General features: G+C 40.1%; 1 protein-coding gene across 4 annotated transcripts; it reads left to right on the top strand.

The window, feature by feature from the left end:
- On the top strand, window positions 1-23,330 carry ttc7b (tetratricopeptide repeat domain 7B). Of its 4 annotated transcripts, XM_067613256.1 has the most exons (23): window positions 1-202; window positions 2,742-2,896; window positions 3,160-3,235; window positions 3,382-3,474; window positions 4,039-4,202; window positions 4,895-5,016; window positions 5,936-6,014; window positions 6,428-6,603; window positions 6,790-6,853; window positions 6,974-7,111; window positions 7,365-7,553; window positions 7,793-7,910; window positions 8,196-8,253; window positions 8,868-8,940; window positions 9,104-9,264; window positions 10,434-10,550; window positions 11,519-11,616; window positions 12,219-12,482; window positions 14,811-14,858; window positions 17,761-17,901; window positions 19,365-19,567; window positions 20,451-20,524; window positions 20,948-23,330. In XM_067613256.1, the coding sequence occupies exons 1-23, from the start codon at window positions 82-84 to the stop codon at window positions 21,093-21,095; spliced, it is 2,880 nt and encodes a 959-aa protein (XP_067469357.1). In that variant the 5' UTR covers window positions 1-81; the 3' UTR covers window positions 21,096-23,330. The 4 variants fall into 4 exon arrangements, with proteins under 4 accessions (XP_067469357.1, XP_067469358.1, XP_067469359.1 ...); XM_067613257.1 differs by lacking the exon at window positions 14,811-14,858; XM_067613258.1 differs by lacking the exon at window positions 12,219-12,482.
- The last annotated feature ends 1,173 nt before the right edge of the window (window positions 23,331-24,503 follow it).

The raw sequence follows: 24,503 nt of genomic DNA on the forward strand, positions 1-24,503 counted from the left end.
TGTGTCTGTTGTCTGCGTCAGCTTGACGCTGCTACGTAGCAGACTGTGAGGGATCCTCTGCTGAGGTGTTTTGGTCCCAAAATGACAGCGAGGAAGTCAGGCTCACGGCTGGAGACCGAGATAGAGCGGTGCCGTTCAGAGGGCCAGTGGGATAAGATACCGGAGTTAGTGCGGCAGCTCTCGGCTAAACTAATATCCAACGGTAAGAAAGATGTGTGTGTGTTACAGGGCCCTCTCCCCGGTGTGAGTCCTCGGTGTTTCCTGACAGAGGCAGCCGGTGCGGGGAGCTCTACAGCACGGTGCCAGTTAGCTAGCAAAGGTCAAGGGGGAGACTTTTTTTTCACTAGGGATATTACCACCTTTTGGGGCTGTTTGGTGTGTATGTACTGAGAAACTGTGATGATAAGACATGGAGAACTCCCTCTTGTCTTTAGTTCCTCTCTGACAGCTCTCCCTCTCTCTCTCTCCCGTCATGTTGAACTCCTCTCATGAATCCGTCATTTTACAAATGTTGTCTCTGCTTGACTTGTATGACAAGTTTTGATAATCATCGACATACAGCAACAAACACATTGGTGCACTTTTTGCGTTCACCACCATCAAATTTACCAATGGAGGGCGAATAACAACACGTCTATTTACTGAAGGAGAACAGTCACTATTGGGTTTTACTGATGCTGAATATACCACAACAATCTAGATCTTAATTACATGTGTTAACATTTGCTCCAGGATGCGCACACATTTTCCAAAGCAGCAGCACATTCAAAATTGGCAGATTTTTTACTGTGATATTGGTTCTGCTGATGCTGAACGGTAAAAATGAACAAATACTGTCAGTCACAAAGCTGTGGTCATTTTCTCATTTTGTGCAATGTGCACATACAATCAATATGCTCCAATAATATTTTAAGGAATCTGATTTTATTGCCCACCTTTTCTGTTTATTTATTACTTTCATCTGCAGTGATCTGTATCAACACACTGAAAGTGAAGTCATGTCCTTTATGTTATCTATATTTCATTATGATGCCAAATTGTTTTCTGTTATTGTATTATTGTCACACATATTGTAAGTCATGCTTTCTATAAATACAGTGATGGGTAAAAAAGAAAAGACAGGGAGTTTACTTCTTGACATAGCCTCGGACACCCTTTTCAGATTTTAAGAGAATTATTATTATGTTTAATTGGAAGTGCAAAATAAGTGATTGACAGGACATACAAAGCATGACAAGAAGAGACATACAACAACAAATACAGACTTATGTATTCAACAGGAGGCCTATAATGGAACACAGACAAAACAAATTAGAAGAGATAAAAATTCACAAATGGATTTTCCAAACTGAGAAATATCCAGACCCTGTCATGCTGAAAATGTATTGTAGTTTCTCTTCTGCTGCTGGTGTGTATGTACTCTATCTTACCACCTCTGCAAATGGCCAAGGAATGGTGGGTAATGCATTTCATTAACATGAAGACTTTCAGTGTGATTGATCTGCTGTTCTGTCCCTGGTCTCCTGTCAAGATAGCCGTATGACAGTGTAATACAGTTATTAAAGCTGTAGCAGCCAAACACCAGTTGCTGAGAGATTACTCCAGAAAGTAAAGGCCAAACATTAAGAGCTCTATCTCATGTGGGAAAAAAGATGTAGGTGAGCAACCACAGCCAAGGAAGCAATTAGAGGAATTGCTCCTGTTCCATTGTGTAATTGCTGGATGAAACCAATTATTTCAAAGACTTTTGTGAGTCAAAGTTTAAAATCCTCTGACCCCAACTGGGACCAAGGTCTGCTGACATTCAGTGGAATCATTTCAGAAAGCTTTGACATTATTTCTGTCTTATGTCTTAATCTTCATCTTGGTGAGAAATGCTCAGGCATGTAGTTATTACATTGAATAAATGTGACTATTAGAATAGAATAAATATAAACAATTTAGAGTTATTGCTTTTGTTATGTGTTTTACAGTTTCAGTCCATTTCTGAAGCTTCTGAAAAAAAGCTCCCATTATGGAATGTAATGAGCACTGTGAGCTCTGGTCACTGATTGGGATCAGTGACAGGATTACTGGTTATTTCACCCTTTGAACCTCTAAACACACACAATTTAGAAGCTTGTTCCTATATAAGGCTATACATAATTCTAGCTGGTATGTTTATAAGCACAGCAGGTGCAGCGTCAGTATTAGATAGACCTCAGATTGGCTGTAGATTGATCTTAGATTGGCGTTAGTACCGTGTATAGTGGTCAACTAATCATATAGCTCTTAGATTTATTTCTAATCTACCTTAGATTGGCTTTAGGTTGGTTGATTTAAACTGTCAGATTGATCCAAGATTGACTATATTTTATGTACCTCAAGCCTGTTAAATGGTTGTGGACCAATAGGTACGCTGTAGATTAGAGCCCAACCGATAAATCAGTAGCTCATTGCACAAATGTTAGTATTGGAGTGTTTGTCAATAAATGACAGGATATTGAAGTGTCAGTATTCTATAGTTAGTTCATTAGGGAGTAGTAAAAGTTAATTTTTCAACTGTAAAATATCCTGCCCTGTACATTTCTTGGTTGAAACTGTTACAAAAAACATATTCAAAAAATGTTCATTCATGTTATCATCATCAGATTTTTAAACTCTCAGATAGCAATATTTGTATCATCCTCAAAAATCCTACATTGGTCGGGCTATACTGTAGATTCACGATTGTTGTTCTTATCGTGTGTGTGTGTGTGTAGATGACCTAGGGGAGCTGTTGTTGGGGGAATGCAAGCTTCAGACGTACCTGAAGGAGAATCCAATCAAACAGGGAGCCAGTCCAAGGGGCCCGCGACCTAAACTGGTGGAGGTCAGGAAACACCTCACTGCTGCTCTGGACAGAGGAAACCTCAAGGTAACTGGATGGAGAGATGACTGACAAATGAACTGAATGCCTGTCTTGTTTTGGTAGACAATTTGTAAACCATTCTTGAGTGTATATCGTTTATTATACAAATTGATTTCTGTTTCTATCAGATCTTTTGGTGCCAAAAAAAACAGTGGCTCATGCAAGCCTTTCAAAATCCGCACATAAAGATCTGAAGATGGGAACCAAACTTAAGATGTATCCTGTTTTTAATATTTTGACCTTGCAGATTTATGTTTTCTGTCCTCCAGGCGGACTACCTCCAGGAAGCGAGCCTGCTCATGGCCAAACTCTGCTATGTGGAGGGAGAATACAGAGATGCTTTAGGTAGCCAACACACTCCTCTGGTTTACTAATATTTTGTATTTTTTCACTGCATAATGTCATTATCAAAAAAAGTGCCATTGATTGTATATGTACAATATTGTGTATTGATTGATGTACTCATTGATATATAATTGATCTATTGACAGGTCACTACAGCAGGGTGAACATGGAGGACATGCAGTTGGCGGGAGCTCCTGTTTATAGGCTGTCTATGATAGCAGAGGCTTACGCTACTAAAGGTAGAAACACACACAAAACCAGTCATCATTTTACATCTTGTATCTTTCTTCACCTGACTTCACCTACTATCAGTCCAATCAGCCCTAATCTCTGCAGTACTGCTTTGCACCACATGGTGGGAGTACAATGTCACTGCTGATCAACAGCTGCAGGATAAACCGCAATAACTAAGCATCGACGCTCACATACACACATCAGACATCTCTGTTTGTCCTTAAATAATTAATATTCAGGTGGCGTTATCCTTCATTATTTTCATTCTTCTCTAGTTTGTCTGTGTAACAGAGTACAATTTCTCTGGCCAATCGAACGCAAGTAAATGTTTGATAAGATATCAATGTGCCAACTATAAATTATTGATTATGTTTTGAATTGTAGGTAGGTTTGATATCATCTCTACTGGGTATAAAAAATCTACAGAGAAGCAATCATTAGAGAAGAAGATCTTTCCAGTGTACAAAAAATGCACAAACAATTGTACTGAAACTCTGTATTTCTTGGTCCTTGGTCACACTTTTTTTTTTTCTGTCACCCTAAATGCTCTCTCTCCCTTTCTCCCCCAGGTCTGTGTCTAGAGAAAGTCCCAGCTGCCTCTCCATCTTTGTCCAATAAGAACACTGGATCTCCTTCATCCAATAGGAGCACAACGGATCGAGATCAGGAAATCATCACCTGCTATGAGAAGTCTGGAGACATCGCTCTGCTCTACCTGCAGGAGGCTGAAAAGGTGTGTGTGAGTGTTTCAGTGAATTAAATTGACACAATTATCTGATAAAACAGGCATTCATCAAATATCTTGTTATCGTCTGAACTCCCATGTTCTATGCAATCCTTGTGGGTGTGCGGTGAATATTCTGCTGACAGTTTGGAAGTCTGACTAATGCATTACCGCCCATGACAGCCAACTGACAAAGAAATCTCTTCCTCTTTATTTGGAGAATGTCTGTTAGGTTTAAGGAGCCAATTCATATCTTGTGAAATCCTACCTTTAGAAAGTGATATCAGAGCCTGCATTTCCCTTGAGAATTTATTGTCCAGATTTATACATATAAATAAACTAAATTTGATCAGTCTGAAGGCTGACAGTTCTCACCATAGCTACGGAAAAACTGAGAAATTTTCAATCAGACATTACTGTAAACATAAAAACGTAGCTGGTACACAGACAACTGACTTAGGAAGGCATGTTGTTTTTAGTTTAATTTGCACAGCTGCTGTTTGCAGAAAACTAACCTTTTGCATTGCTATTAAAAATATACTGTAACCACATTGACATACATTGACAGATTTGTGACCATTCTACTCAATGTTTTATATAGAAGACATCATAAATGTAGGTTAGGGGGATTTAAGGCAGTACTTTTTCTATGTTGTCTGTCGTCTTTTTATTTCTTACTTTATCTCTGTATGTTTCTGCAGGCGTTGTCAGCTGGAATTCAAAACCGCAGCCCAAAGCCCGGCCCAGTGGCCCAGGAACAGGAACTGGGCTACTTCCTGGAGACAGGCCTGCAGAGAGCCCATGTCATCCACTTCAAGAATGGGTAAGAGAGAACAAGACAGGTGTTGATGGACAGATACAGACGGTGTGAGTCATAACCGAGCCACAAAAAAGACAACATTTAGAGAAAAAAATATTTTTGTATTCGGCACGTTCATTGTCCTTAAAAGTTGAACTGTTTTTAAGTTTAGAAGTGTGTGTGTGTGTGTGTGCAACAAGTCTTTCTCCGGAGGAAATTTTCCACCCACTTCACAGTTATAGTATTGCAAAAATGCTGATGTGGAAAAAAGCAGAAAAGTGTCAACACATTTAAGTTTCGTACAGAGTGCAGCTGTTGTTCTACATACAGCAGAGATAGTTCCAGGGCCATGTCAGCTCTTTTTAGTTTTTTTGCCCAGTAGTAGGGCATTGTTTTTTTACAATCCATCTCAGTGTCAGAAGTGGGAAAGAGAAGGAACTTAAAAAATGTAGACACTGTTCCTTAATCATCATGTGTGATTAAGTGTTTATACCTGAGACTATAACCTAGTGTCAGGTATAAAGACTTAATCACACAGGAAGTTCACCCACATCATGGTACATAATTACTGGGTGTAACAGCCTTTAAAAACTTGCCCTCATTTGGAGCAGCCAGCATTCAAAATTGCCTAACACAGCATGAAATAACTAAAAAAAAAAATATATATATATATATATATATATAAACAAAGATCAAAGTCCTAAGATATGTGAATGTTAATATTGGGGATTTATTTACTTGGCGTTAGAAAATCACCTTAAGACAGACTTTTGCTGTGTCATCTTGAAACTGGTGCAAAGCAATATCTGATAGTGATGCTACACACACCCTCTCATTCAAGTGAATCTGAAGGTGTGTCCAGACTAATGACTGGTACTGTACACATACTGAAGATTCCACATGTTGTTTTTTTTTGTCCTGTTTCCTGTCTTTATTGCCATAGCAACCTAACACACGGTGTGGGCCGATTTCGAGAGATCCTTCGGGCTATTGAGACCAGAACTACCCAGAACCTGCGCATGGTGAGGGATGGGTTTACAGGTTGGCTTTTGTGAGGTCACAGATGGGAGATGTCGACGTCTCACTTTCCTCCAGCTTCTTGTTGGGCTTACTTAAACATGATGCTGCTACCCCTTTAATACCAAACTATTTACACAATGCCTTAATCTGTAGAATGTTAATATTTCCAAGTTGTGAGAAAAACTTTAAGAAACGTTAAGGGCAAACATAAACCTTAGGATTAATAATTGATCTTGTTTGTACATGATGAATAAAGAGTCCAGATTACGGTTTATACAATGGAATGAATGTTAATATAACTGTATTCTAAGTACTGTATATTAGAAGCAAAGTAAGCCCCAAGTAAACAGACTGCGCTGTTGGTGCCAGAGTATCTTTGCCAAATGTGTGTATGTATGTGTGTGTGTGTGTGTAGACCATAGCCAGACAGCTTGCAGAGATCTTGCTCAGAGGAATGTGCGAACAGAGTTACTGGTCTCCTCTGGAAGACCCACCCACCGTGTCACCATTGGATGATCACACACGGCAAGGACACACTCACAGCAAGAACTACAGCTTAAGCCGACGCCCACGAATGTACTCGGGAGAGAAGTAAGTGATAATGTGATTTGGTTGATGCTGAACTGGGAATATAGTGGAAAATGGCCAACGTGGCTCCAAAAGTATCTTGTTGCCAATGTACTTTCTCCATCTTCTTTCTTGTCACTTTTTCTTCTTTTTTTTTCCTTTTCTCCTTCCAACTCCATCTTTCTGACTCTCTGCATTTTTCTCTCTCAGTCTGTTTTGCCCTCAGGAGAACACAGAAGAAGCTTTGCTGCTGCTCCTCATCAGTGAGTCCATGGTAAGAGCCAACACTCAGTGGAAAATATTTCACACTCCTCTCTAAAACAATGAATCCCACACTTGGCTTTGGAACTGAGAGTCGTTTCTATATTAATATCTTTGCTTGTGTGTACTCCAGGCTAACCGTGACGCTGTCCTGAGCAGGATCCCTGAACACAATAATGATCGCATCATCAGCCTACAGTCTGCCTCTGTGGTGTACGACCTGCTGACTATAGCTCTGGGCAGGAGAGGGCAGTACGAGATGTTGTCAGAGGTGAATAATACCTCATGGGCTACATAGTCACAGTCATGGTTCTGAATAACTTATTGCAATCATAATGATTGTGAAAAGTGATAAAGCCCATAGTACACCCACATGGAATTACACTACACTTAAGTTCTTTATCACATTTATGTCCCTGAACAAATAATTCTTTTATTACAATCTAATCTGCTCTTCAACCACATGAAGTTTACAGATACCTTAATAACACTAATAAAATGTATCCCATTTCCTACATCTCCAGTGTTTGGAGAGAGCCATGAAGTTTGCCTTTGAGGAGTTCCATCTGTGGTACCAGCTCGCCTTGTCGCTAATGGCAGCAGGGAAATCAGCTCGTGCTGTTAAAGTTCTTAAGGAGTGTATTCGTCTAAAGCCCGATGACCCCACCATCCCGCTGCTGGCTGTCAAACTGTGTATCGGACCCCTGCACTGGGTAAGGGCCGTCCTGCAGCCATAAGTTCAAACACAGCTTGATGTGTGTAACTATCCCTAAATCACAGATGTTTTGGTGAGGTTGACTTTAGATGCACTTCTGTGTATATACACTGTCAGATTAGTCAGTTTTTTATCTTGTAATGCCCTACTGGACACCTTTGTTTTCCTATTTTACCCCTTCATTTCTTCCCATTTTTCTCCATGCTCTCTCTTTACGTATCTCTCTACTCAATCCAGTTGGATGAGGGGGAGTGCTTTGCAAAGACAGTGATTGATATGGGAGAGAAAGCAGCTGAGTTCAGAGCCAAAGGCTACTTGGCCATTGGGCTGGTTTACAGCCTCAAAGCCACTGATGGTAAGCATGTGTGTGTGTGTGTGTGTGTGTATCTAACCCTTACAAGACAGGATGATTATCCCTAGTTGGGATTTGTTGTTGTTTCTTACTTTGACAGAATTAACATTAAAACTTCACTAAGTGTTGATCTTGTTCCCTATCTGATGTTTTCACATAGAGATACTTCAAGACTTGAAAGACTCTCTTAAATATTGTTTTATTGTTTCACTGATGTTGTATTAATACATAGTGTGCCTGACTGCATTCTGTCTGTCTTTCTGCTCCTCTCTCTCTGCGCCTCTTTAGCATCATTGCGAAGCACACAGGAGGAGTACCAGAGGAAAGCTTTGGGAGCCTTCCAGAGGTTGGGACTGAGCCATCCTGCTCTCTGTTTTCTCTTTCACACTCATCTCTCCCTCAAGCACTGTTTGTCACAGCACCACTTCCTTTTTCACTCTAGCTAAATAAGGAATGGTTTAAAGTTACTACCCTACAAGGCTATTGCATTTTGTTTTTTATTGTTTGACCTTATGTCTGCCTGTACAGCTTTTCATCTGTGCACACAGTATATGACTTGGCACTCATTTCTATCCTTAGGCAACTTCTCTCTATAAATATGTTCTGATAGTGATGGATATATTAGAACAAGACTATAATGCACATATACTTTCAACATTAGGACTATTTCTGTACATGTGGTTGTATTTTATCACGTTGTTAAAATGCTGCAATATGTCCTCTCATGCTTTTTACTCATACATTCTTCTTATTAATATAGTGTTACAGTTGTTACTTGTGTATAAATGTTTAAATATCCTCTGGTTTGATTGTTACACATTACTGTCTTTGCTTCTCTTTCACGGTTTTTGATACTGCAGCAACTCAATTTCCCCACAGGGCTCTTTAAAGTTTCATCTAATCTTATAAGGTTTTTTTATTCAGCATGTCTGAACATAAAATCTCTCTTTCTCTGTTTAGAGCTCAGAGTCTGTCTCCTACTGACCATCTAGCAGCCTTCTACTTGGCACTGCAGCTGGCTGTGTCCAGACAGGTAATACAACATATAATCACTATGTCAAAACCATGGAAGCTTGAGGTGTGAATATCAGACAGTGAAAGTCAGCAACTATCAAGGAATTATACATCTGTCACTTTACATGGTGCTTTGTGTCCCAACTGTAGTGAAAACCTGTAGTTTTTGTGTGTGTATGTAGATTCCAGAGGCACTAGGATATGTTCGACAGGCGTTGCAGCTTCAAGGGGATGATGTTCACTCCCTTCATCTGCTGGCCCTGCTGCTCTCTGCACAGAAACACTACCACGACGGTCTCAATATTATAGAGATGGCCCTGTCCGAATACCCCGAGAACTTCAAGTAAGACACAAACACCAACACAACACTCGATTCAACCCAGCAAACATGGCCCTTTGGGACCCATGTGGGGCCACTGTGGGAATAAAATGAGCCCCGCAGGGGCAGCCCACTGTGGGCGCCGTTACTGGCGTGAAATGCGGGGCACATGTGGGCCCCACACTATGGGGCCCACAGTGGGCCCAGGTGGGCTGTGTGGGCCCCACCTGGGCCCACTGGGGCACCTTGTGGGTCCACAGTGGACCTCAGTAGGGCTCACACTCAGCCCACACTTTGGGCTGGGTGTGGGCTGTCCCACTGGGGCACCACCTGGGCCCCATAGTGTGGCCCACACAGGCCTCAAAGGGGCATGTTTGCTGGGATTAGGGTGAGAAAAACAATCAAAAGGCCTTCAGCAGATCAAAACTTTTAACAAAAAGTGACAGGAACTACAGCCAATCAGTTCTCTTCAAATAAAGTGACAAAAACTGATATGTTTCATACCACAAACACAGATTTAAATTTTACATTACAGTCCTTTTGGTTAACTGCCTTGGGCCCTGCACGGACTATCCCACAGGGGGGCCTGTGTCAGCATTCTGTGGGCAAGCCCACAGTAGCTATGCCACGGGAAACCCCCATGGTGGCCCCAAAGGGCAAAACTGCTTTGGGCCCTGCACGGGCTAACCCACAGGGGGGTCTGTGTGGGAATTCTGTGGGCAAGCCCACAGTGGGTTTCCCACAGAAAACCCTCATTGGGCCTGAACAAGTAAATCTGCTGTGGGTCCTGCAGAGGCTAACCCGCAGGGGGGTCTGTGTGGTCATTCTGTGGGAAACTATCACGGTGACCCCAAAGGGCAAAAGTGCTGTGGGCTCTGCAGGCTATCCCACAGGGGAGCCCGTGTGGGCTTTCTGTGGGCAAGTCCAGCGGTGGGCCTGCCCACAGAAAGCCCACAGAGGGGCATCAAAGGGCAAAACTGCCCCGCATAGGCTTACCCACATGGGGTCCACGTGGGATTAGTGTGGGCTTGCCCTGCCCACACTTCCCCACAGTAAACCCACACATACCCACAGTAAACCCACACATATCCACAGTGGTTTGCTGGGAAAGCACATACAAAGTGTCTTTTTTTCTGTTTCACTGGATTGAGGTCAGCTGAGCGTGTGTTTATGTGTGTGTTGCTGTATTCTAGTCTGCTGTATACCAAGGTGAAGTTGGAGACGATGTGTAGAGGCCCAGAGGAAGCTCTGCTTACCTGTAAACATATGCTGCAGATATGGAAGAGCTTTTACAACCTTACCAACCCCAGGTACTCTGACACACACACACTCCCCAAATGCAAATAGCAATCCGGATGTTTGTCTTGGTTTTATTTTAATCCATGATGAGTTAATGTGTAAAGTTCTTAGTAGATACTTGCTAGATTTACTGAATCTAATTGCATCATTAAAACTTAAGGAATGTCTTAGCTAGAAAAGACTTTAGTAAATTGGTGGCGAGGAAACATCTGTAGCAGCTGTCCACAGAGAAATATGTTTTCTAGAGTTAGTAGCATTCATGCAGTGTAGAATTAGAGGGAAATATCCAATTATGCTAACCTATTCAATGCTATTTAGTCATTTAGTCTCACATTATTGGATTAACTTTTGCTATTCAAGTTATACTGTGTTATTTTTGTGAAATGTAGTTTAAAATCTTCCCAGTTTACTTGATTATGAAACACTATTTTGATATTTCCTGTTAGCGTTTAAACGGGTCAGTTAGTTAGTTCAGTTATTTACACAACAGTTCCACCATGCAGTTACTGGGTGTAAATATTTAGTACCAACTAATCTCTACATAAGAACTGGTTTGTGTGGTGCAACCTGTGTTCATGCACTTACACAGAAAACTGACTTTACAGTGAAGTAATAGACATCTTGTGTCCAGCAGTTAAACTTTTGACATATTTGCATATTCTTACATTCTGAATTTTTCTATAAGGGAGAATAAATAACTGTAATTTTAAAGGTTTTAACAAAGTGACTGAATTTATTGGTGGAATTATTCCACACAAAGTATCTTTATATATTTTAAAACATGTCTGTAAGGGATCTTCAAACTAATACTCTTCTTACAGACAGTAAGAAAAAAGGGTAACAGAAGCAAAATAATAGTATTAGCTCGTTCTTTTGGAGAGCATGTTTGCTTAGCAACCAACGCAATACAAAACATTCAAGCGCATGAATTGTTTTGTGTGTCTGTGGCCGTGTGTACATACATGCGTGTTTGTGGCAGTGATTCAGGGCGTGGCAGCAGTTTATTGGATAGAGCCATAGCAGACAGACGACAGCTCAACGCCATGACTCTGCCTGACTTCAGTGACCCTGATACTGGTAGGCACACGCACACACACACACACACACACGTACAAGGTTTTCCCCTCTTCTTCAGGGACCCACAGCACCCATCCAATGAAACTAATCCAGTTGTGCTTATGTTTGTTCAGTAAACATACATTCACACACTGATTATTTTCTCTCTTGTTCTAGTCTTTTTTTGGGGTGAAATCACCTGTTGTTAACAATGTTTTAAGGGCATCAAAAGAGAGAGATGACCTTCTCTTTACTCTTTTCATTTGGATCCATTCTTTTTGGTAACTACAGATATCAGAACAAGATGTCTACCCTAATTTGCTTTCCCTTTTGTTTATCGGTTTCTGGTCCAACATTTTTCAGCAACATGAGCTTGTTTTTCTTTCTATCTTTAGTTTGTTTGATTTGACATGTTGCTCGGTTACTTTATCTATCAGTTAATGTTATTTAGTCACCACAATCACAAAAATAATAAACTTTTACATACAAAAGATATCTTGTTTTCAGTTTCAGTTTGGCAACAGTGTATGGAGATTGGCAACTAGCAACTTATGTTTCTTTCCTTTCTTTATTCCTTGATTAATGTCACTTATTTGTGTTTTCCTGTTTTTGTTTTTTTTTAGTCTCAGGTTCTTCTTCTTCTCACTCTGGTTCTGAACCGGTCTCCCCATCCACAATGTCCACCTTCTCCTCCTTGCTCTCCTCCCCGCTGTCCTCCCCTTCCTCCCCTGTCTTCATCTTTCACCATCCTGTCCCTCCTCCCAGAGACCCCTCCTTCTTACCTCCTCCCCCTTCTCCTACTCCTACTCCTCCTTCTCCTGTGCCCTCCAAGACCAGGACTCACTCCTTTTGCAACCACGTCACTCTGCGCCAGCTCTCCTCCAATTGTAATCTGCCACTACGTCCACTCGGCCTGTAGCATGGTGTGGAGAGTGACCTAAAAGAACACACTGAGTTTATGGGAGATTTGCTTATTTCTTAACTTGGATGTTATGTAATGAGACCATTCCTGGAATACATGTTTCTCTGGTGCTCTGTGCAGTATGTTTATAGATATTAGTTCACTAGCAATAACAAAAAGAGGAAGACAAAAATTTTCAAAATTGAAAAATTTAGCTCATCAACTTGGTGATGCAACTTGGTTTATTGCTAGTATTAGGAAATAAGTACCACGTGAAGTGATTTTTAGCTTTACACTGTTCAGTCCACCGTTGCTTAGAGTACAGCCTTCACTTCCTGTGGAAAGTGTGAGACAGTCGTACATGTCTGTGTTGAGTTTGAGTTACCAAAAGTCTGTTAAGTCAACAGTTCCAAATGCACAGTTTTAATTAATCAACAATTAATGAAACTGCAGTTGCTCAGTTTCCCGTTAATATGTTTTTATGTTTGGTACTTAATTCTAGTGTCCAGTCAGTGTGAAATACATGGAAGTAAAGCCCACCATGTTATTATCTTATCACTGGACTGGGAGCATCCATTGTTATGACAAGCTATCAGTGGCTGTGTAAGTGAAGTTTCATAGCTTCTGTCTACATTTAAGCAGAAGATCAAGTGTGATTATATCAGACAGCTAACCTGATTGTGTCTTGAGCATAAGTTCAGTACCTTAGTGTGTGACTCCGCTGCACGAGACAGAGCCCTCAGTCTTTAAGCTGGAGTTGAATCACATGTAAAAAACATTGTCAGATTTGAATCAAGGACTCTCAAATACTACCTCACAGATTCATGAGATTGCAAACGAGACAGTTTGTAACTTCTGCTCAATAGTGGCTCCAAATTACCGCAATGCTGAATGCTAAACTACTATTTAGCATTTAGGTAAAAATTTAGTTAGCATTTAGCTGGATTTTAAACTAATATAACAGTCGTACTAGTGGAGATGAGTCATAAAGTCTGTGAAGTGACTCACTAATGTGTGTTATATAGAAATATTTGTGCAAAGTTTGGTAAATATTTGCCACCATGCGCTACTGGTCATATCTTATGTCATATCCATATTTGTAAGAGGACGAATCTTCCAGGGACATGTGGCTCATTTTTGGAATTTCCTTATTACTCAACTAGTAAGATGACCAACAAGCTGACGTCCCAAAAACTCAACATGACCGATCGCAGTCTGTTGTAGTCTGTTGACTTCACTAAGATTGTAGACAAGGTGAATCTTGAAGTTGAATTGTTGTTTAAACCTCACAAGCATGTTTCAAACTAAACTGACTAACGCTTATGTTCTGAGTTTTGGATGTGTTTCATAGTCACACATAGTTCTCCTGCTGTAGATCATATGGTCCTTTTAAATCTATGCATGATTACTTGTAAAACTGATGCTTTGGTTGTGGATCAGAGTGCAGTTGTGCTGCAGTTGCTTTGCATTTTTCTGACCCACTCAGGTGAATGTGCACCTGCTCACTTGACATACTACAGTTCAAACACTATGACAAACCCTCACAAACGATGCAGCCAGAATTTAGAGATCAGTAGGGATCTTTTTTTTTCCTTTCAAAACAAATTATTTATTCACTGATTACTGAATTACTGTCTCTTCACATCTATCTTCCTGTCCCTCGGCCATTTGTCTTTGGTCCTATTTTGCATCTTCCTCCACTCTTTCTGTCTCTGTGAGAATTTTTCATCTCAGCCAACATTAATTTGTCTTGTTTCCCAGTTCCAACCTTATGTTGTCTTTCCTTGTTGCCATCTATTCCACTAATGATGTTTTCTCTGAATAATATTGGTTGTTATTTAGTTAAATAATTTAGCTCCTTTCATTTTTTTTTTCCCTGAACACAATTTTTCACAGCCAGCTGGAAAATAGTTACATTGTTTAAAATGGTGAATACAAATTCACCAAAACTGTGACCATTACTGAAAATTACAGACTGTTTCTTACTGTAATTAATAGATAATTCAGTCTAGGTCAACATAATTATTATCAGTAAATATGCAGATTTGCTGCTAAGTAAGCACTTCTTTGAACAGATTTAGTTGGTATAAAAAAGGCACAAGTGGAAGCATCCTGTCTCTGTTGATGTGGTCTAAAAGGCCACTGTGAAGAATGAAATTCTCCTTGTTGTGCTGTACACTTTTCCTTTTGGGAATCTGTGTTCTTCTTTTTTTGATCATAAGGATTTGGATATCTATCTCTTTCTCTGTCTCTTCCTCTCTTTCAATCATTAACAATCGTCTTTCTTTTTTTTCCCATCCCTCCGTTTTTCAAGGCGGCCTTCAGGACGCCACTCTAGGTTTTTCCTCCATGTTTTCTGTTTGTAAGTAGCCATCTAACCTCCATCTGACTTTCCTTTTTCCATCCATTGTTCCATCCATCGGTCCCTGTTGACCTGCCTTTTTCTCGACGAGGTTCGGATATATGTACAATATCTGCGCAAAGAAAATATGTACATACATCCTTTGCTTTTACTTGATGTCGGCAGCCAGTTATTAGGAGAATTGTACAGATTTTTCTTATTGGTTGTACATGATTTAAAGGAATACAATGACTTAAAGGAACATCTCTCCAAAAACAGTTTTGTGCATACACACTCATAGTATTTTGTCTCATTATCTTATCATAATTTTAAGAAATTGTCACAGAAAGCCACAAAACAGAATATTGCTGGGATAATATTGTTAAATCAATGAGACATATGGCAGCCTCTACTGGCCCTTTACACTGTTTTATACATTGTGTGGCACCAGGTTTGATTTTGCAACAAAAAATTAGGTGATAATGCAGCACGATGAGAAGTAAAAGGCAGAGAAAGCACTTCCAACATGTTTATCTTTTTCAGTAAAGCAAAGGAGAGACAATTCAACACCAGAGAGGCAGACAAGAAGCAGCTTCTTGCTTGTGACACTAATCATCAGAAAAGTGGGGTCATTATATTGACACAAATACTGTCTGATCTCAGTTTTCTTGCCACTGTCATAATTAATTAGCCATGATAGATTGCTATCTAACAAGCCATTGTGGAAGGTTTGAATGGGGGAATAAATACATGCATCTATTTTCAAGGTTTAGTTGTTTTATTGCCATTTATACTAACTCAAGCACACCATACATACTCTATGAATATAAGATTAACTGTTAATCATCTGGCAGCTGTAGGAATGTGCATTATACATACTGGAAACACAGGGGAAACTCACACTAACCAGCTTAAGCTGTGGTGATTAGCTGCATTTTTTTCTGCAAGTCAGTGTATTCCTTTAATTCACTTAGAAGCTTTTGTGCATGTGTTGCTGTGTGAATTAAAGTCACTGCTGGAAGTGAGCAAATTTGTAAATGTCACTGAGTGATATCTTGACAGATTGACTCGCATATTGTTAGGGGCACAAAATGGCACAAGTGAAAGCAATCCATATGAAAATCCCACTTCTCTACCTCTCTCTCTGTTTGAGCAATCACTGACGGATCAGCGGAGTCACACTTTCTCTCTCAGTGTCAAGGTGATGCACCTTATATGAGGATTGTAATTCAGGAACCAAACGGCGGATGTAGGGGAAAATGGAAATGCTGCTGAAACATCTGTAAGCGTAATTAATTCTGATTTTCATCCATTTAAAATTAATTTTGGGAGCAATACATGTTATGATGTTTCAACCTTAATGTCTTTTATATGTGCTGTACTCATCACCAAGTGCCTTTCAAACCAGGCGACTCAACTTTAAACGTGTGTGTGAGAGAGAGACTTCGCCTTTTTGTCATTTCCCTAAATCCACTTATTAGCAACACACTCTTCCTCTCTTTGCTCGCTCACTCACACGCACACACAAAGCCTTGGATATTCAGATCTTTCCTCTTTAGCTCACTCACCTTATACACATGGGTAGGTTTCTATTTCCCTTAATACACACACACACCCACACACTCACACACACACACGCATATGTTACTATTCAGATCAGTCACTATTTTTGCCCATCTTTTTAAGAGTTTGCAGCTATCTACAAGAAGACAACTTAATGAAGAAAGAAAACCTTTTTTTTTCATTTCACAGCATTTAATGAGGCCGTTGAGCAACAGAAGAATATATTCTATAATGTTAATCATAATCAGATGCACGCAGAACAGATCATGGTTGATTTAAAAAGTATCATTGTTGAGTCAGTATTTATCAAAAGAGCTTTTAGAAGCAGTTTGACACTTGAGTTTATTTATATTATGTCAATGAACGTCACACATCCTGGGCATGGCCATTGTTTGAATCGTTTCAGAAACTGTTGAATCTAGCATTTCAGTCAAAATGTATCATGAAAATATGGAAAGAATGAACTGCTTTTAAAGAGATATTACACCCAAAACTTACCTTTACAGTATACAGCGCTCACCCCTTTAAAGGTGCTTCTAAAAACTTCAACTTCTCTCCCAACCATCTGCATACTCAGCATGTTCTTAACACTCTTTATATTGGAAAATGTGGTTAATCACACTGAAGTCTTTGACAAGATACCATGTTTAGTATAGACTGTTTGGAACATATTGAGTGTATGGATAAACAGCAGAGATGTGGATTATGCTTCAAGGGTGGTTTGAGGTGCCTTTGAAGAAGTTTTGGTTCATTAGTTAGGTATATGCAGTACATAACATCAAAGCATATGGAAAAAATGTGGAAAACATGATGGGAGTTTACAACACAAACATCATTCTATGTTTTGCTTTCACAGACCTGCAGTGTGCATCTGCAGTTCCAACACAGTGGCCATTTTGCATCCCTGTAACAACCTGATGTAATCAGACAAAATCAGAGCAACACTTCTCTCAATTACTAATCAGTAGAGTGCAGAGTGATGCAGTGTTTATGCATGGTGGTGCAGAGATTAATGCATTTTAACCTGGTTAATCCAGGGTCATAACACTGTGTGTTGCAGCGTGTGGAATGGTGTGGACTGATTAAAGGCTTTAGCGCAGGAACAAAATACTTTGCGCCATGGTGCGCCAACAGTCTTGAGCTTTTTATTTCACCCAAACAACACTGATTTCACTTGGAAGGTTCCTCTTTTCTCTCTGAGGTTGTGGTCAACGAGTGAAATCGTCTGCTGTAGTGTTTGGTTGGAATAAAAGCCTGCACTGTGGCACATGGCTGCCTAACGCTGCTTCAGTGATAAGCCCATCTATTACCTTCAGGCCGATGCTCTGTATGTATAACTGTTTGATTCTGCCCCTCTCAGGTTCGGTGCATGCTACATCTATAGCAGCCAGTCGTGTAGAGCAGGCTCTATCTGAGGTAGCCTCCTCCCTGCAGAGCAGCGCCCCCAAACATGGACCCCTGCACCCCTGGATGACCTTAGCTCAGATCTGGCTGCACGCAGGTATGAGCATGCACATTCAAATACACATACAGTACGTGAAGGCACAACAGATTATGATTTTGCTTTATTTTTGTGATCTTTAATAGAGTTTAGAGAGAGGAAAAAAGGCAAGATGAGATAATGATGGTGTTTCCTGTTTGCAGCCATTTTGATTCTGATGCTACTTTAGAGGAGAATTTCATTTGATCTTTTATTTTAGTGAAGAAATGTTAGTGTCACTTTCATCTGACAGGTGGTTTGATAAGCATCACCTCCAGGCAGCTGCATGCCACATGTTGGTTAATAAGTTGAAAACTTTTACATAGTATAGGCTTATCTGGGCTTTCCCCGCTTCAACATGACGACATGTGTGACATCCTGCGGTTCATATAAACGTATCAGACAACAAACTGTGAAAAAGGAAACATGTAGGTCATAGAATGCCTTATTGACTCTATTAGCTGAAAATAAGTGTAGCGAAAATTTCTTGATGTTGATTTTGAAATAATACCAATTAAATTGAAGCTACATGTGTAAAACAGCATTATTTTTTACATCTCATCCTGGATGAGTTCAAAACAACTTTTGTTGCCTAGTTTTGCCCAGAGTGGTAAAATATGTTAAATCATTGTCTTTCCAGTATTTTTAATTGACAGATGGTGTTTTGTACACATTGCTTATAGAGAAATACCCTTCCCATACCGAATAATACAGAATAAAATGTTTGCTGGTAGTAGATGTCAAACTTAAGTCATGTAAAATTGCAAGTTTGCAACTAAAATGCTGTATTTGCAATTGAATTATCAAAACTACTATTACTACTACACCACCAAATACCAAAATATAACATCCTCATCAACCGGTCAGCTATCATTTTTTGTCTCATCTCATTCTGAAACACATGATCTTCCTCCTGGTTGGAATGAATGTACTGGCATTAGCCTGCAGGAGCAGTTTGATGGCCTTTGCATACACACCAGATTTGATTTCCTTTAGAGTACACTTGAGCCCTGATCCTCATTTCTGCATGACCAGCAGACACTTGTAGATGCAAACATAAGCAGACTGAAGAGTTACATAAACAGATGCAGACACCATGCACACACACACAGAGAGACATGGACAGAGGTTGTTTGTGCTTCTGTTTATCTCTCCAGCTGCTTCCTGTCAGAGGTGGTCATTTCCAGCTCAGCGACACAGCTAATATAATCATCCAATCACAGGACAGACAGGCAGACAGTTCAAACTCATTTCCTCTCTCTGTCCCAGTCGGAGCAGCTTGCATGGGAAATGCAGTCTTAAATTTTATCAGATAGAGGCTGCCAGTTATGCTGACCATTATCTCACTTGTTTACAGTAAATATATGGAGCTTTGGAACTGCTGCATGTTTCACATTTTAATAAAACAAAAGGAAACCTGCTACACTGGTTTAGTGTGTTTATCTCCCCAATGTTCTTCCCGCTTATCTGTGTCTCTCTGACAGCTGAGGTGTACATCGGCATGTCGAAGCCCGCCGAGGCCTCGGCCTGCACGCAGGAAGCCGCCAACCTCTTCCCCACCTCCCATAACGTGCTGTACATGAAAGGCCAGATAGCCGAGCTGAGAGGCAACATAGACGAGGCCAAACGCTGGTATGAAGAAGCCCTGTCCATCAACCCGACGCACGTCAAGACCATGCAGAGACTGGTAATACACAAAACACTCATGTTCTCCCTCTGCTCTGTCCTTGTGTTTGATCTCGTGGGAATGTTACATATCTTCAATCTGCCTGCAGTGTCTGTAGCGCCTGAGGGTTTGTGTGTTTTCTGTATTTAGCCATAATCCTGTGAGACAGTGCTATTAGACCTTCTGTAAAGAGAGGGAACAGTGTCTCCCTCTCTTGTTCTCTGTACACTCCTCTGGGTCTTTCTTGTTTCTCTCTTATTGGCTGTCTGCTGCTGTTTGCACATTCACTTGAAGCCAGGAACATGCTAAACCAGTTAGTGTATAGAAGTGACGTATAAAACCCTCAGAGAGCCAGTTGACATCCGTGCTGACTTTCCAGACTACATAAATAAAAAAAAAACATGTGCCTGAGAATTGAAGGATTCATTCAGACAAGTTTACCAAATATTTTAGTTATTCATATAAACAGTTTTCCTGATACTTAAAACCAGATCTGTATCCCTACATTCATTTAACTTGTCTCGTACCCATATTATTATATCTAGTTTAAAAAAAAATGAATGTACCTTTACCATCTATTTTACAGCACTTTTCAAGGGGAGTAATGCAATGTGGGAGGGGGTTGAATTCATATATAAACACCTGCAATAGACAAAGTAGCCAGTAATGCAGTTCATGACACATAGAGCGTATTGGTAATGATTCACTGATTCAGTGCTGCAGTTAAATATATAATGTTGCAAGAAAGATGAAACAAGTGAGGGAATAGTGAGCTGTAATAATTTAGTAATTACCATAAAGTTAGTAAATGATTTAAATAATCATCACCATCATGAACTTGAAGTGAAATAAAATGCACAGAAATACACAAGCAGACTATTAATGTTCTTCTTCCGCCCCACAGGGTCTGATTCTCCACCAGCTGCAGCGCTACAGTCTGTCTGAAAAAGTGCTGAGGGATGCCGTGCAGGTCAACAGGTGGGTGTGTGTGTGCCAGTTTAATGGGTTTTTTTGTAATTTGTGTAAATGTAATTGTAATTTTTTATAGCACTTACTGCAATATTTTTCCTCTCCTCTGCCTCCTCCTATTGCTTCTCTTCTTTTTACCTCCTCTCCTGCTTCCTCCTTGTTCTCTCTTCTTCCTCCCTCCCTTTCCTCTTCTCATTTCCTCTCCTCTCCACTTGATTCACCTCTCCTCTACTTACTCTTAGAGGAGTATCTCCTTTCCTCTCCTTGCTTCATTTTTTTCTCTCCTCTTTCCTTTCCTCTCACCTCCCCTTTTCTGTCCTCTTCATCCAACTCTCCTCTTGCCTCCTCTTTTTTTCTCCTTTTTCTTCCTCTCCTTCATCTCTCCTTTTTCCTCTTCTTTGTTTCTCTGCTCCTCCTTTTTCCTCTCCTCAGTACGGCTCATGACGTGTGGAACAGCCTGGGCGAGGTGTTGCAGGCTCAGGGCAACGCCGCCGCTGCCACAGAGTGTTTCCTCACCGCCTTGGAACTGGAGGCCAGCAGCCCCATTCTGCCATTCACCATCATACCTAGAGCACTATGAGACACACACACACACACACACCACACACATACACACACACTCACAAATATAGCCTAAGTACTGTAGCACAGTGGCACAAATAATGGACCTGTAAGCTGCACACACTCCATACACACACACAGCATGCCTGCATGCCACTTGCACAACGTTTTACTGCCATACCTTCAGACACACACACACACACACACACACACACACACACAGTGTATACAAATACATGTAATACAAATAAATATACGTAGACGCTTCACCCCGCCTGCCCACCCCTTCCCACAATTCTTTGCTGTGGCTGTGAACCCTAACCTCATGATGATGCTGCAGCTGAAGTGAAAGAGATACACCTTCAGCATGTCTGATGCCACACTGCTGTGTGTGTGTGTGTGTGTGTGTGTGTGTTTGTGTTGAGATGCACTTTTTGTGTGCCTGTTTTGTGCCCGTGCATGTACACCCATGTTTGTGTATGTGTGCCAACATGTGGCCTGTGCATACTTGTGTCTGCTATGTGATTTATAGTATGATCTGTGTTTTGTCCCATTTAAAGATGTAAATAAGATCCAATTTGAGTTACTGCTCTGCCATTTCTAGCATTCAGAAGCCTAAGCATTAACATTTTGTTTACATGTTATTTAGTCCAAAAACTCTCTCTCACACACACACACACACACACACACACACACACGCACACAGAGTTTATTTTCCTTTCGCACACTGAGGGTAAATCCAGCAAATTTGACAATAATAAATTATGAGCAGGTAAGCGGTTTTCTCTATAAGCCAAACAGTACTGATAATCTTCATTTACTCAAACAAAACACACACACACACACACACAGTCACTTGTTGCTGTTTATATGGAGAGGATCACAGTTACTGTATGGCTGGCTTAGGACAGCCAGTTCCTAGGAATCTACTGGAACACAGACAGACATGATCAACAGATCACGGAAGAATCAATCAATATATTAAGTCTAAATGCCAAAACGTGGGCTGCATTTACACACACAGGAGACTGGATTTATAACAGCACTTTTTTTGGAGTTAAAGCACACTTTATCTTATATGTAAAGCCTTTACAAGCTCCCTTGTTTAATCATATTTCCATGACATTCTAGGATTTTACAAAGGCTCTCAATGTATCAATGTATGTAGTATTATTCAATTTCCCCATGGGAACCATTTAAAGTTAAAGGAATACCTTTATTTTGCTTATTTGCCAAGAGTTAGACGAGAAGATAGATACCACTTTCATGTCTGTATGCAAAATATGAAGCTACAGCCAGCAGCCGGTTAGCTTAGCTTAGCACAAAGGCTGGAAAAGGGGGGAAATCCTCCTAACAGTACTTCTAAAGTTAGTTTAATCTGTGCAAAAAAACCTAAAAAGACAATGTACCGTTCAAATAAACAAGATAAAATGTGTAAAGTAGTGAGCTTTAGATGTGCTGGTAGGCAGCAGCTTTTGTTACGTTCGGACAGAGCCATGCTAGCTGTTTCCCCTGTGTTTCCAGCCTCTATGCTAAGCTAAGCTAACTAGCTGCTGTCTGTAGCTTCATATTCTGCATACAGACATGAGAATGGTAATGATGTCTTTTTTATTTTTCAACTCTTGGCAAGAAAGTGATTAAACATATTTCACAAAATGTTGAACTATTGCTTTAAAATAAATTCCACGTCCTTATTAATAAACACACATTTTTAAATTCCTGATCTACTTTGAAGCATGAGCAGCTATAGACACAATGACTGAACAAACAAGAGTGCCACCTACAAAAACTGAAATAAAAACATGATAAGTTTCATGTAAATGTGTAGAGCTCCTGTGTAACATTTATATGTTAACCAACTGTAATTATGGACGAGAGGAATCTGCTACACATAGTTTCTCAAGAATCAGATTCTCTGTTGTGTGTAAATGCAACCACAGTGATTGTGTTGTCTTTATGTCATGTCACAGTCATGTTACATACAACTAGATGAATATAGTTTTTTTTCTTATTATGATTATAAATACAAAGAATTTATTGTTGTATATTTGATCGTTCCATGTGTATTATTACTGTTATTATTTTAGAAAGTAAATTATAATTCTATTTTCTGGAGAGTGATGTTACTGAGATGCTGTAGGAGGAATGAGAGGTCGATGTGAGCTCAGTCAGTGAGTCCTTTGTGCTGTAAATGAATGCCTGAAATTCAGATAATGATGATGAGGATAATAAAAGTGGTCAAAAACAAGCTTAACATGACTTGTCTGTTTGTTCTGTTTGATATATAAACCTTTGTTTCAGCCATCATACAGTATTTGTGCTAGTTTAAGCTTGTGTGTGTGTGTTTGACTGTGTGTGTGGCGTTCCCCCTGGCTGTGACCTCGGGGCCAGAGGTGTGTGTTACTTTCTCAGGTGCGTCCTCCTTCGTGTGTGTTTTGTCAGAGGATTACAGCGCTGACAGGCTTCGTCCTGGAGTGTCAGGAAGCCACTGATCAGTCTGTCACACACACCAGACACTACAGCCCCCCCACTACTGAGGTCCCAGCTGGATTCTCGGGTATCGGTGACAGTCAGTCTCTTTTAAAGGTCATGGCCTCACCCCAGACATGTACTGCACATGGGGCTGATATTAGTATTTGATTACAAATTGATTGTACGACTTGAGAGTACTAAGTTGAAAATAAAAATAAGCACAAGCTGAGGACTCCTGACACTTGTTTGAAAATGCACAGCCAGATTTTAAGTTACTGATATTGTCCTTCAGTATTTCTATTTTGTACCTTTTCCTAGTCCATTATATTTTATCAGACTGCATGAGATAAATTCAACTGAATGTTTTTTGTATAATTTTATTATTTTTTAATGTAAATTAAGTCTTGTGTCTCCACGCTTTCATTTTAGCTCAATGTTCATGCATTTTTGACATTATCTTAAGATTATTTCAGCCTGTAGAGACATACTGTATAAACCTGTCTGGAAGCAGGAAAATCCAACACAACACAACAATATGATGCCATTAGACTTGCAGTTATTTGATTAATCGATAAGTCGCTCCCCAAAAAATTAATTGGAAACTATTTTAATAACTAATAAATGATTCAAGTTAATGTTCAAGCAAAAACATTCTTGTGTTGCAGCTCCTCTAATGGGAGGATTTGCTGCTTTTCTTTTGTCTTCATGATCATGAACTGAATATCTTCAGGTTTTGGTACATCAGAGAAGGTTGAAACCTTTTATGAGTAAACAAACATAAATCCTTTATATATCCTGTTTTCTATAATAAATTATGGTGCAATATTTGCCCTCCCTTTGGACACCCCCAATCCCTGCTGTCAGTGATTGTAAATGTTCAATATTCAAAAACTGAATAAAAAGGGAATATTTCTATTTTATTACTGTAAACAACACTGAGATACACACCAGGGGT

The sequence above is a fragment of the Thunnus thynnus genome, chromosome 16 (genome assembly GCF_963924715.1).
Source record: "Thunnus thynnus chromosome 16, fThuThy2.1, whole genome shotgun sequence".
Taxonomy (NCBI): domain Eukaryota; kingdom Metazoa; phylum Chordata; class Actinopteri; order Scombriformes; family Scombridae; genus Thunnus; species Thunnus thynnus.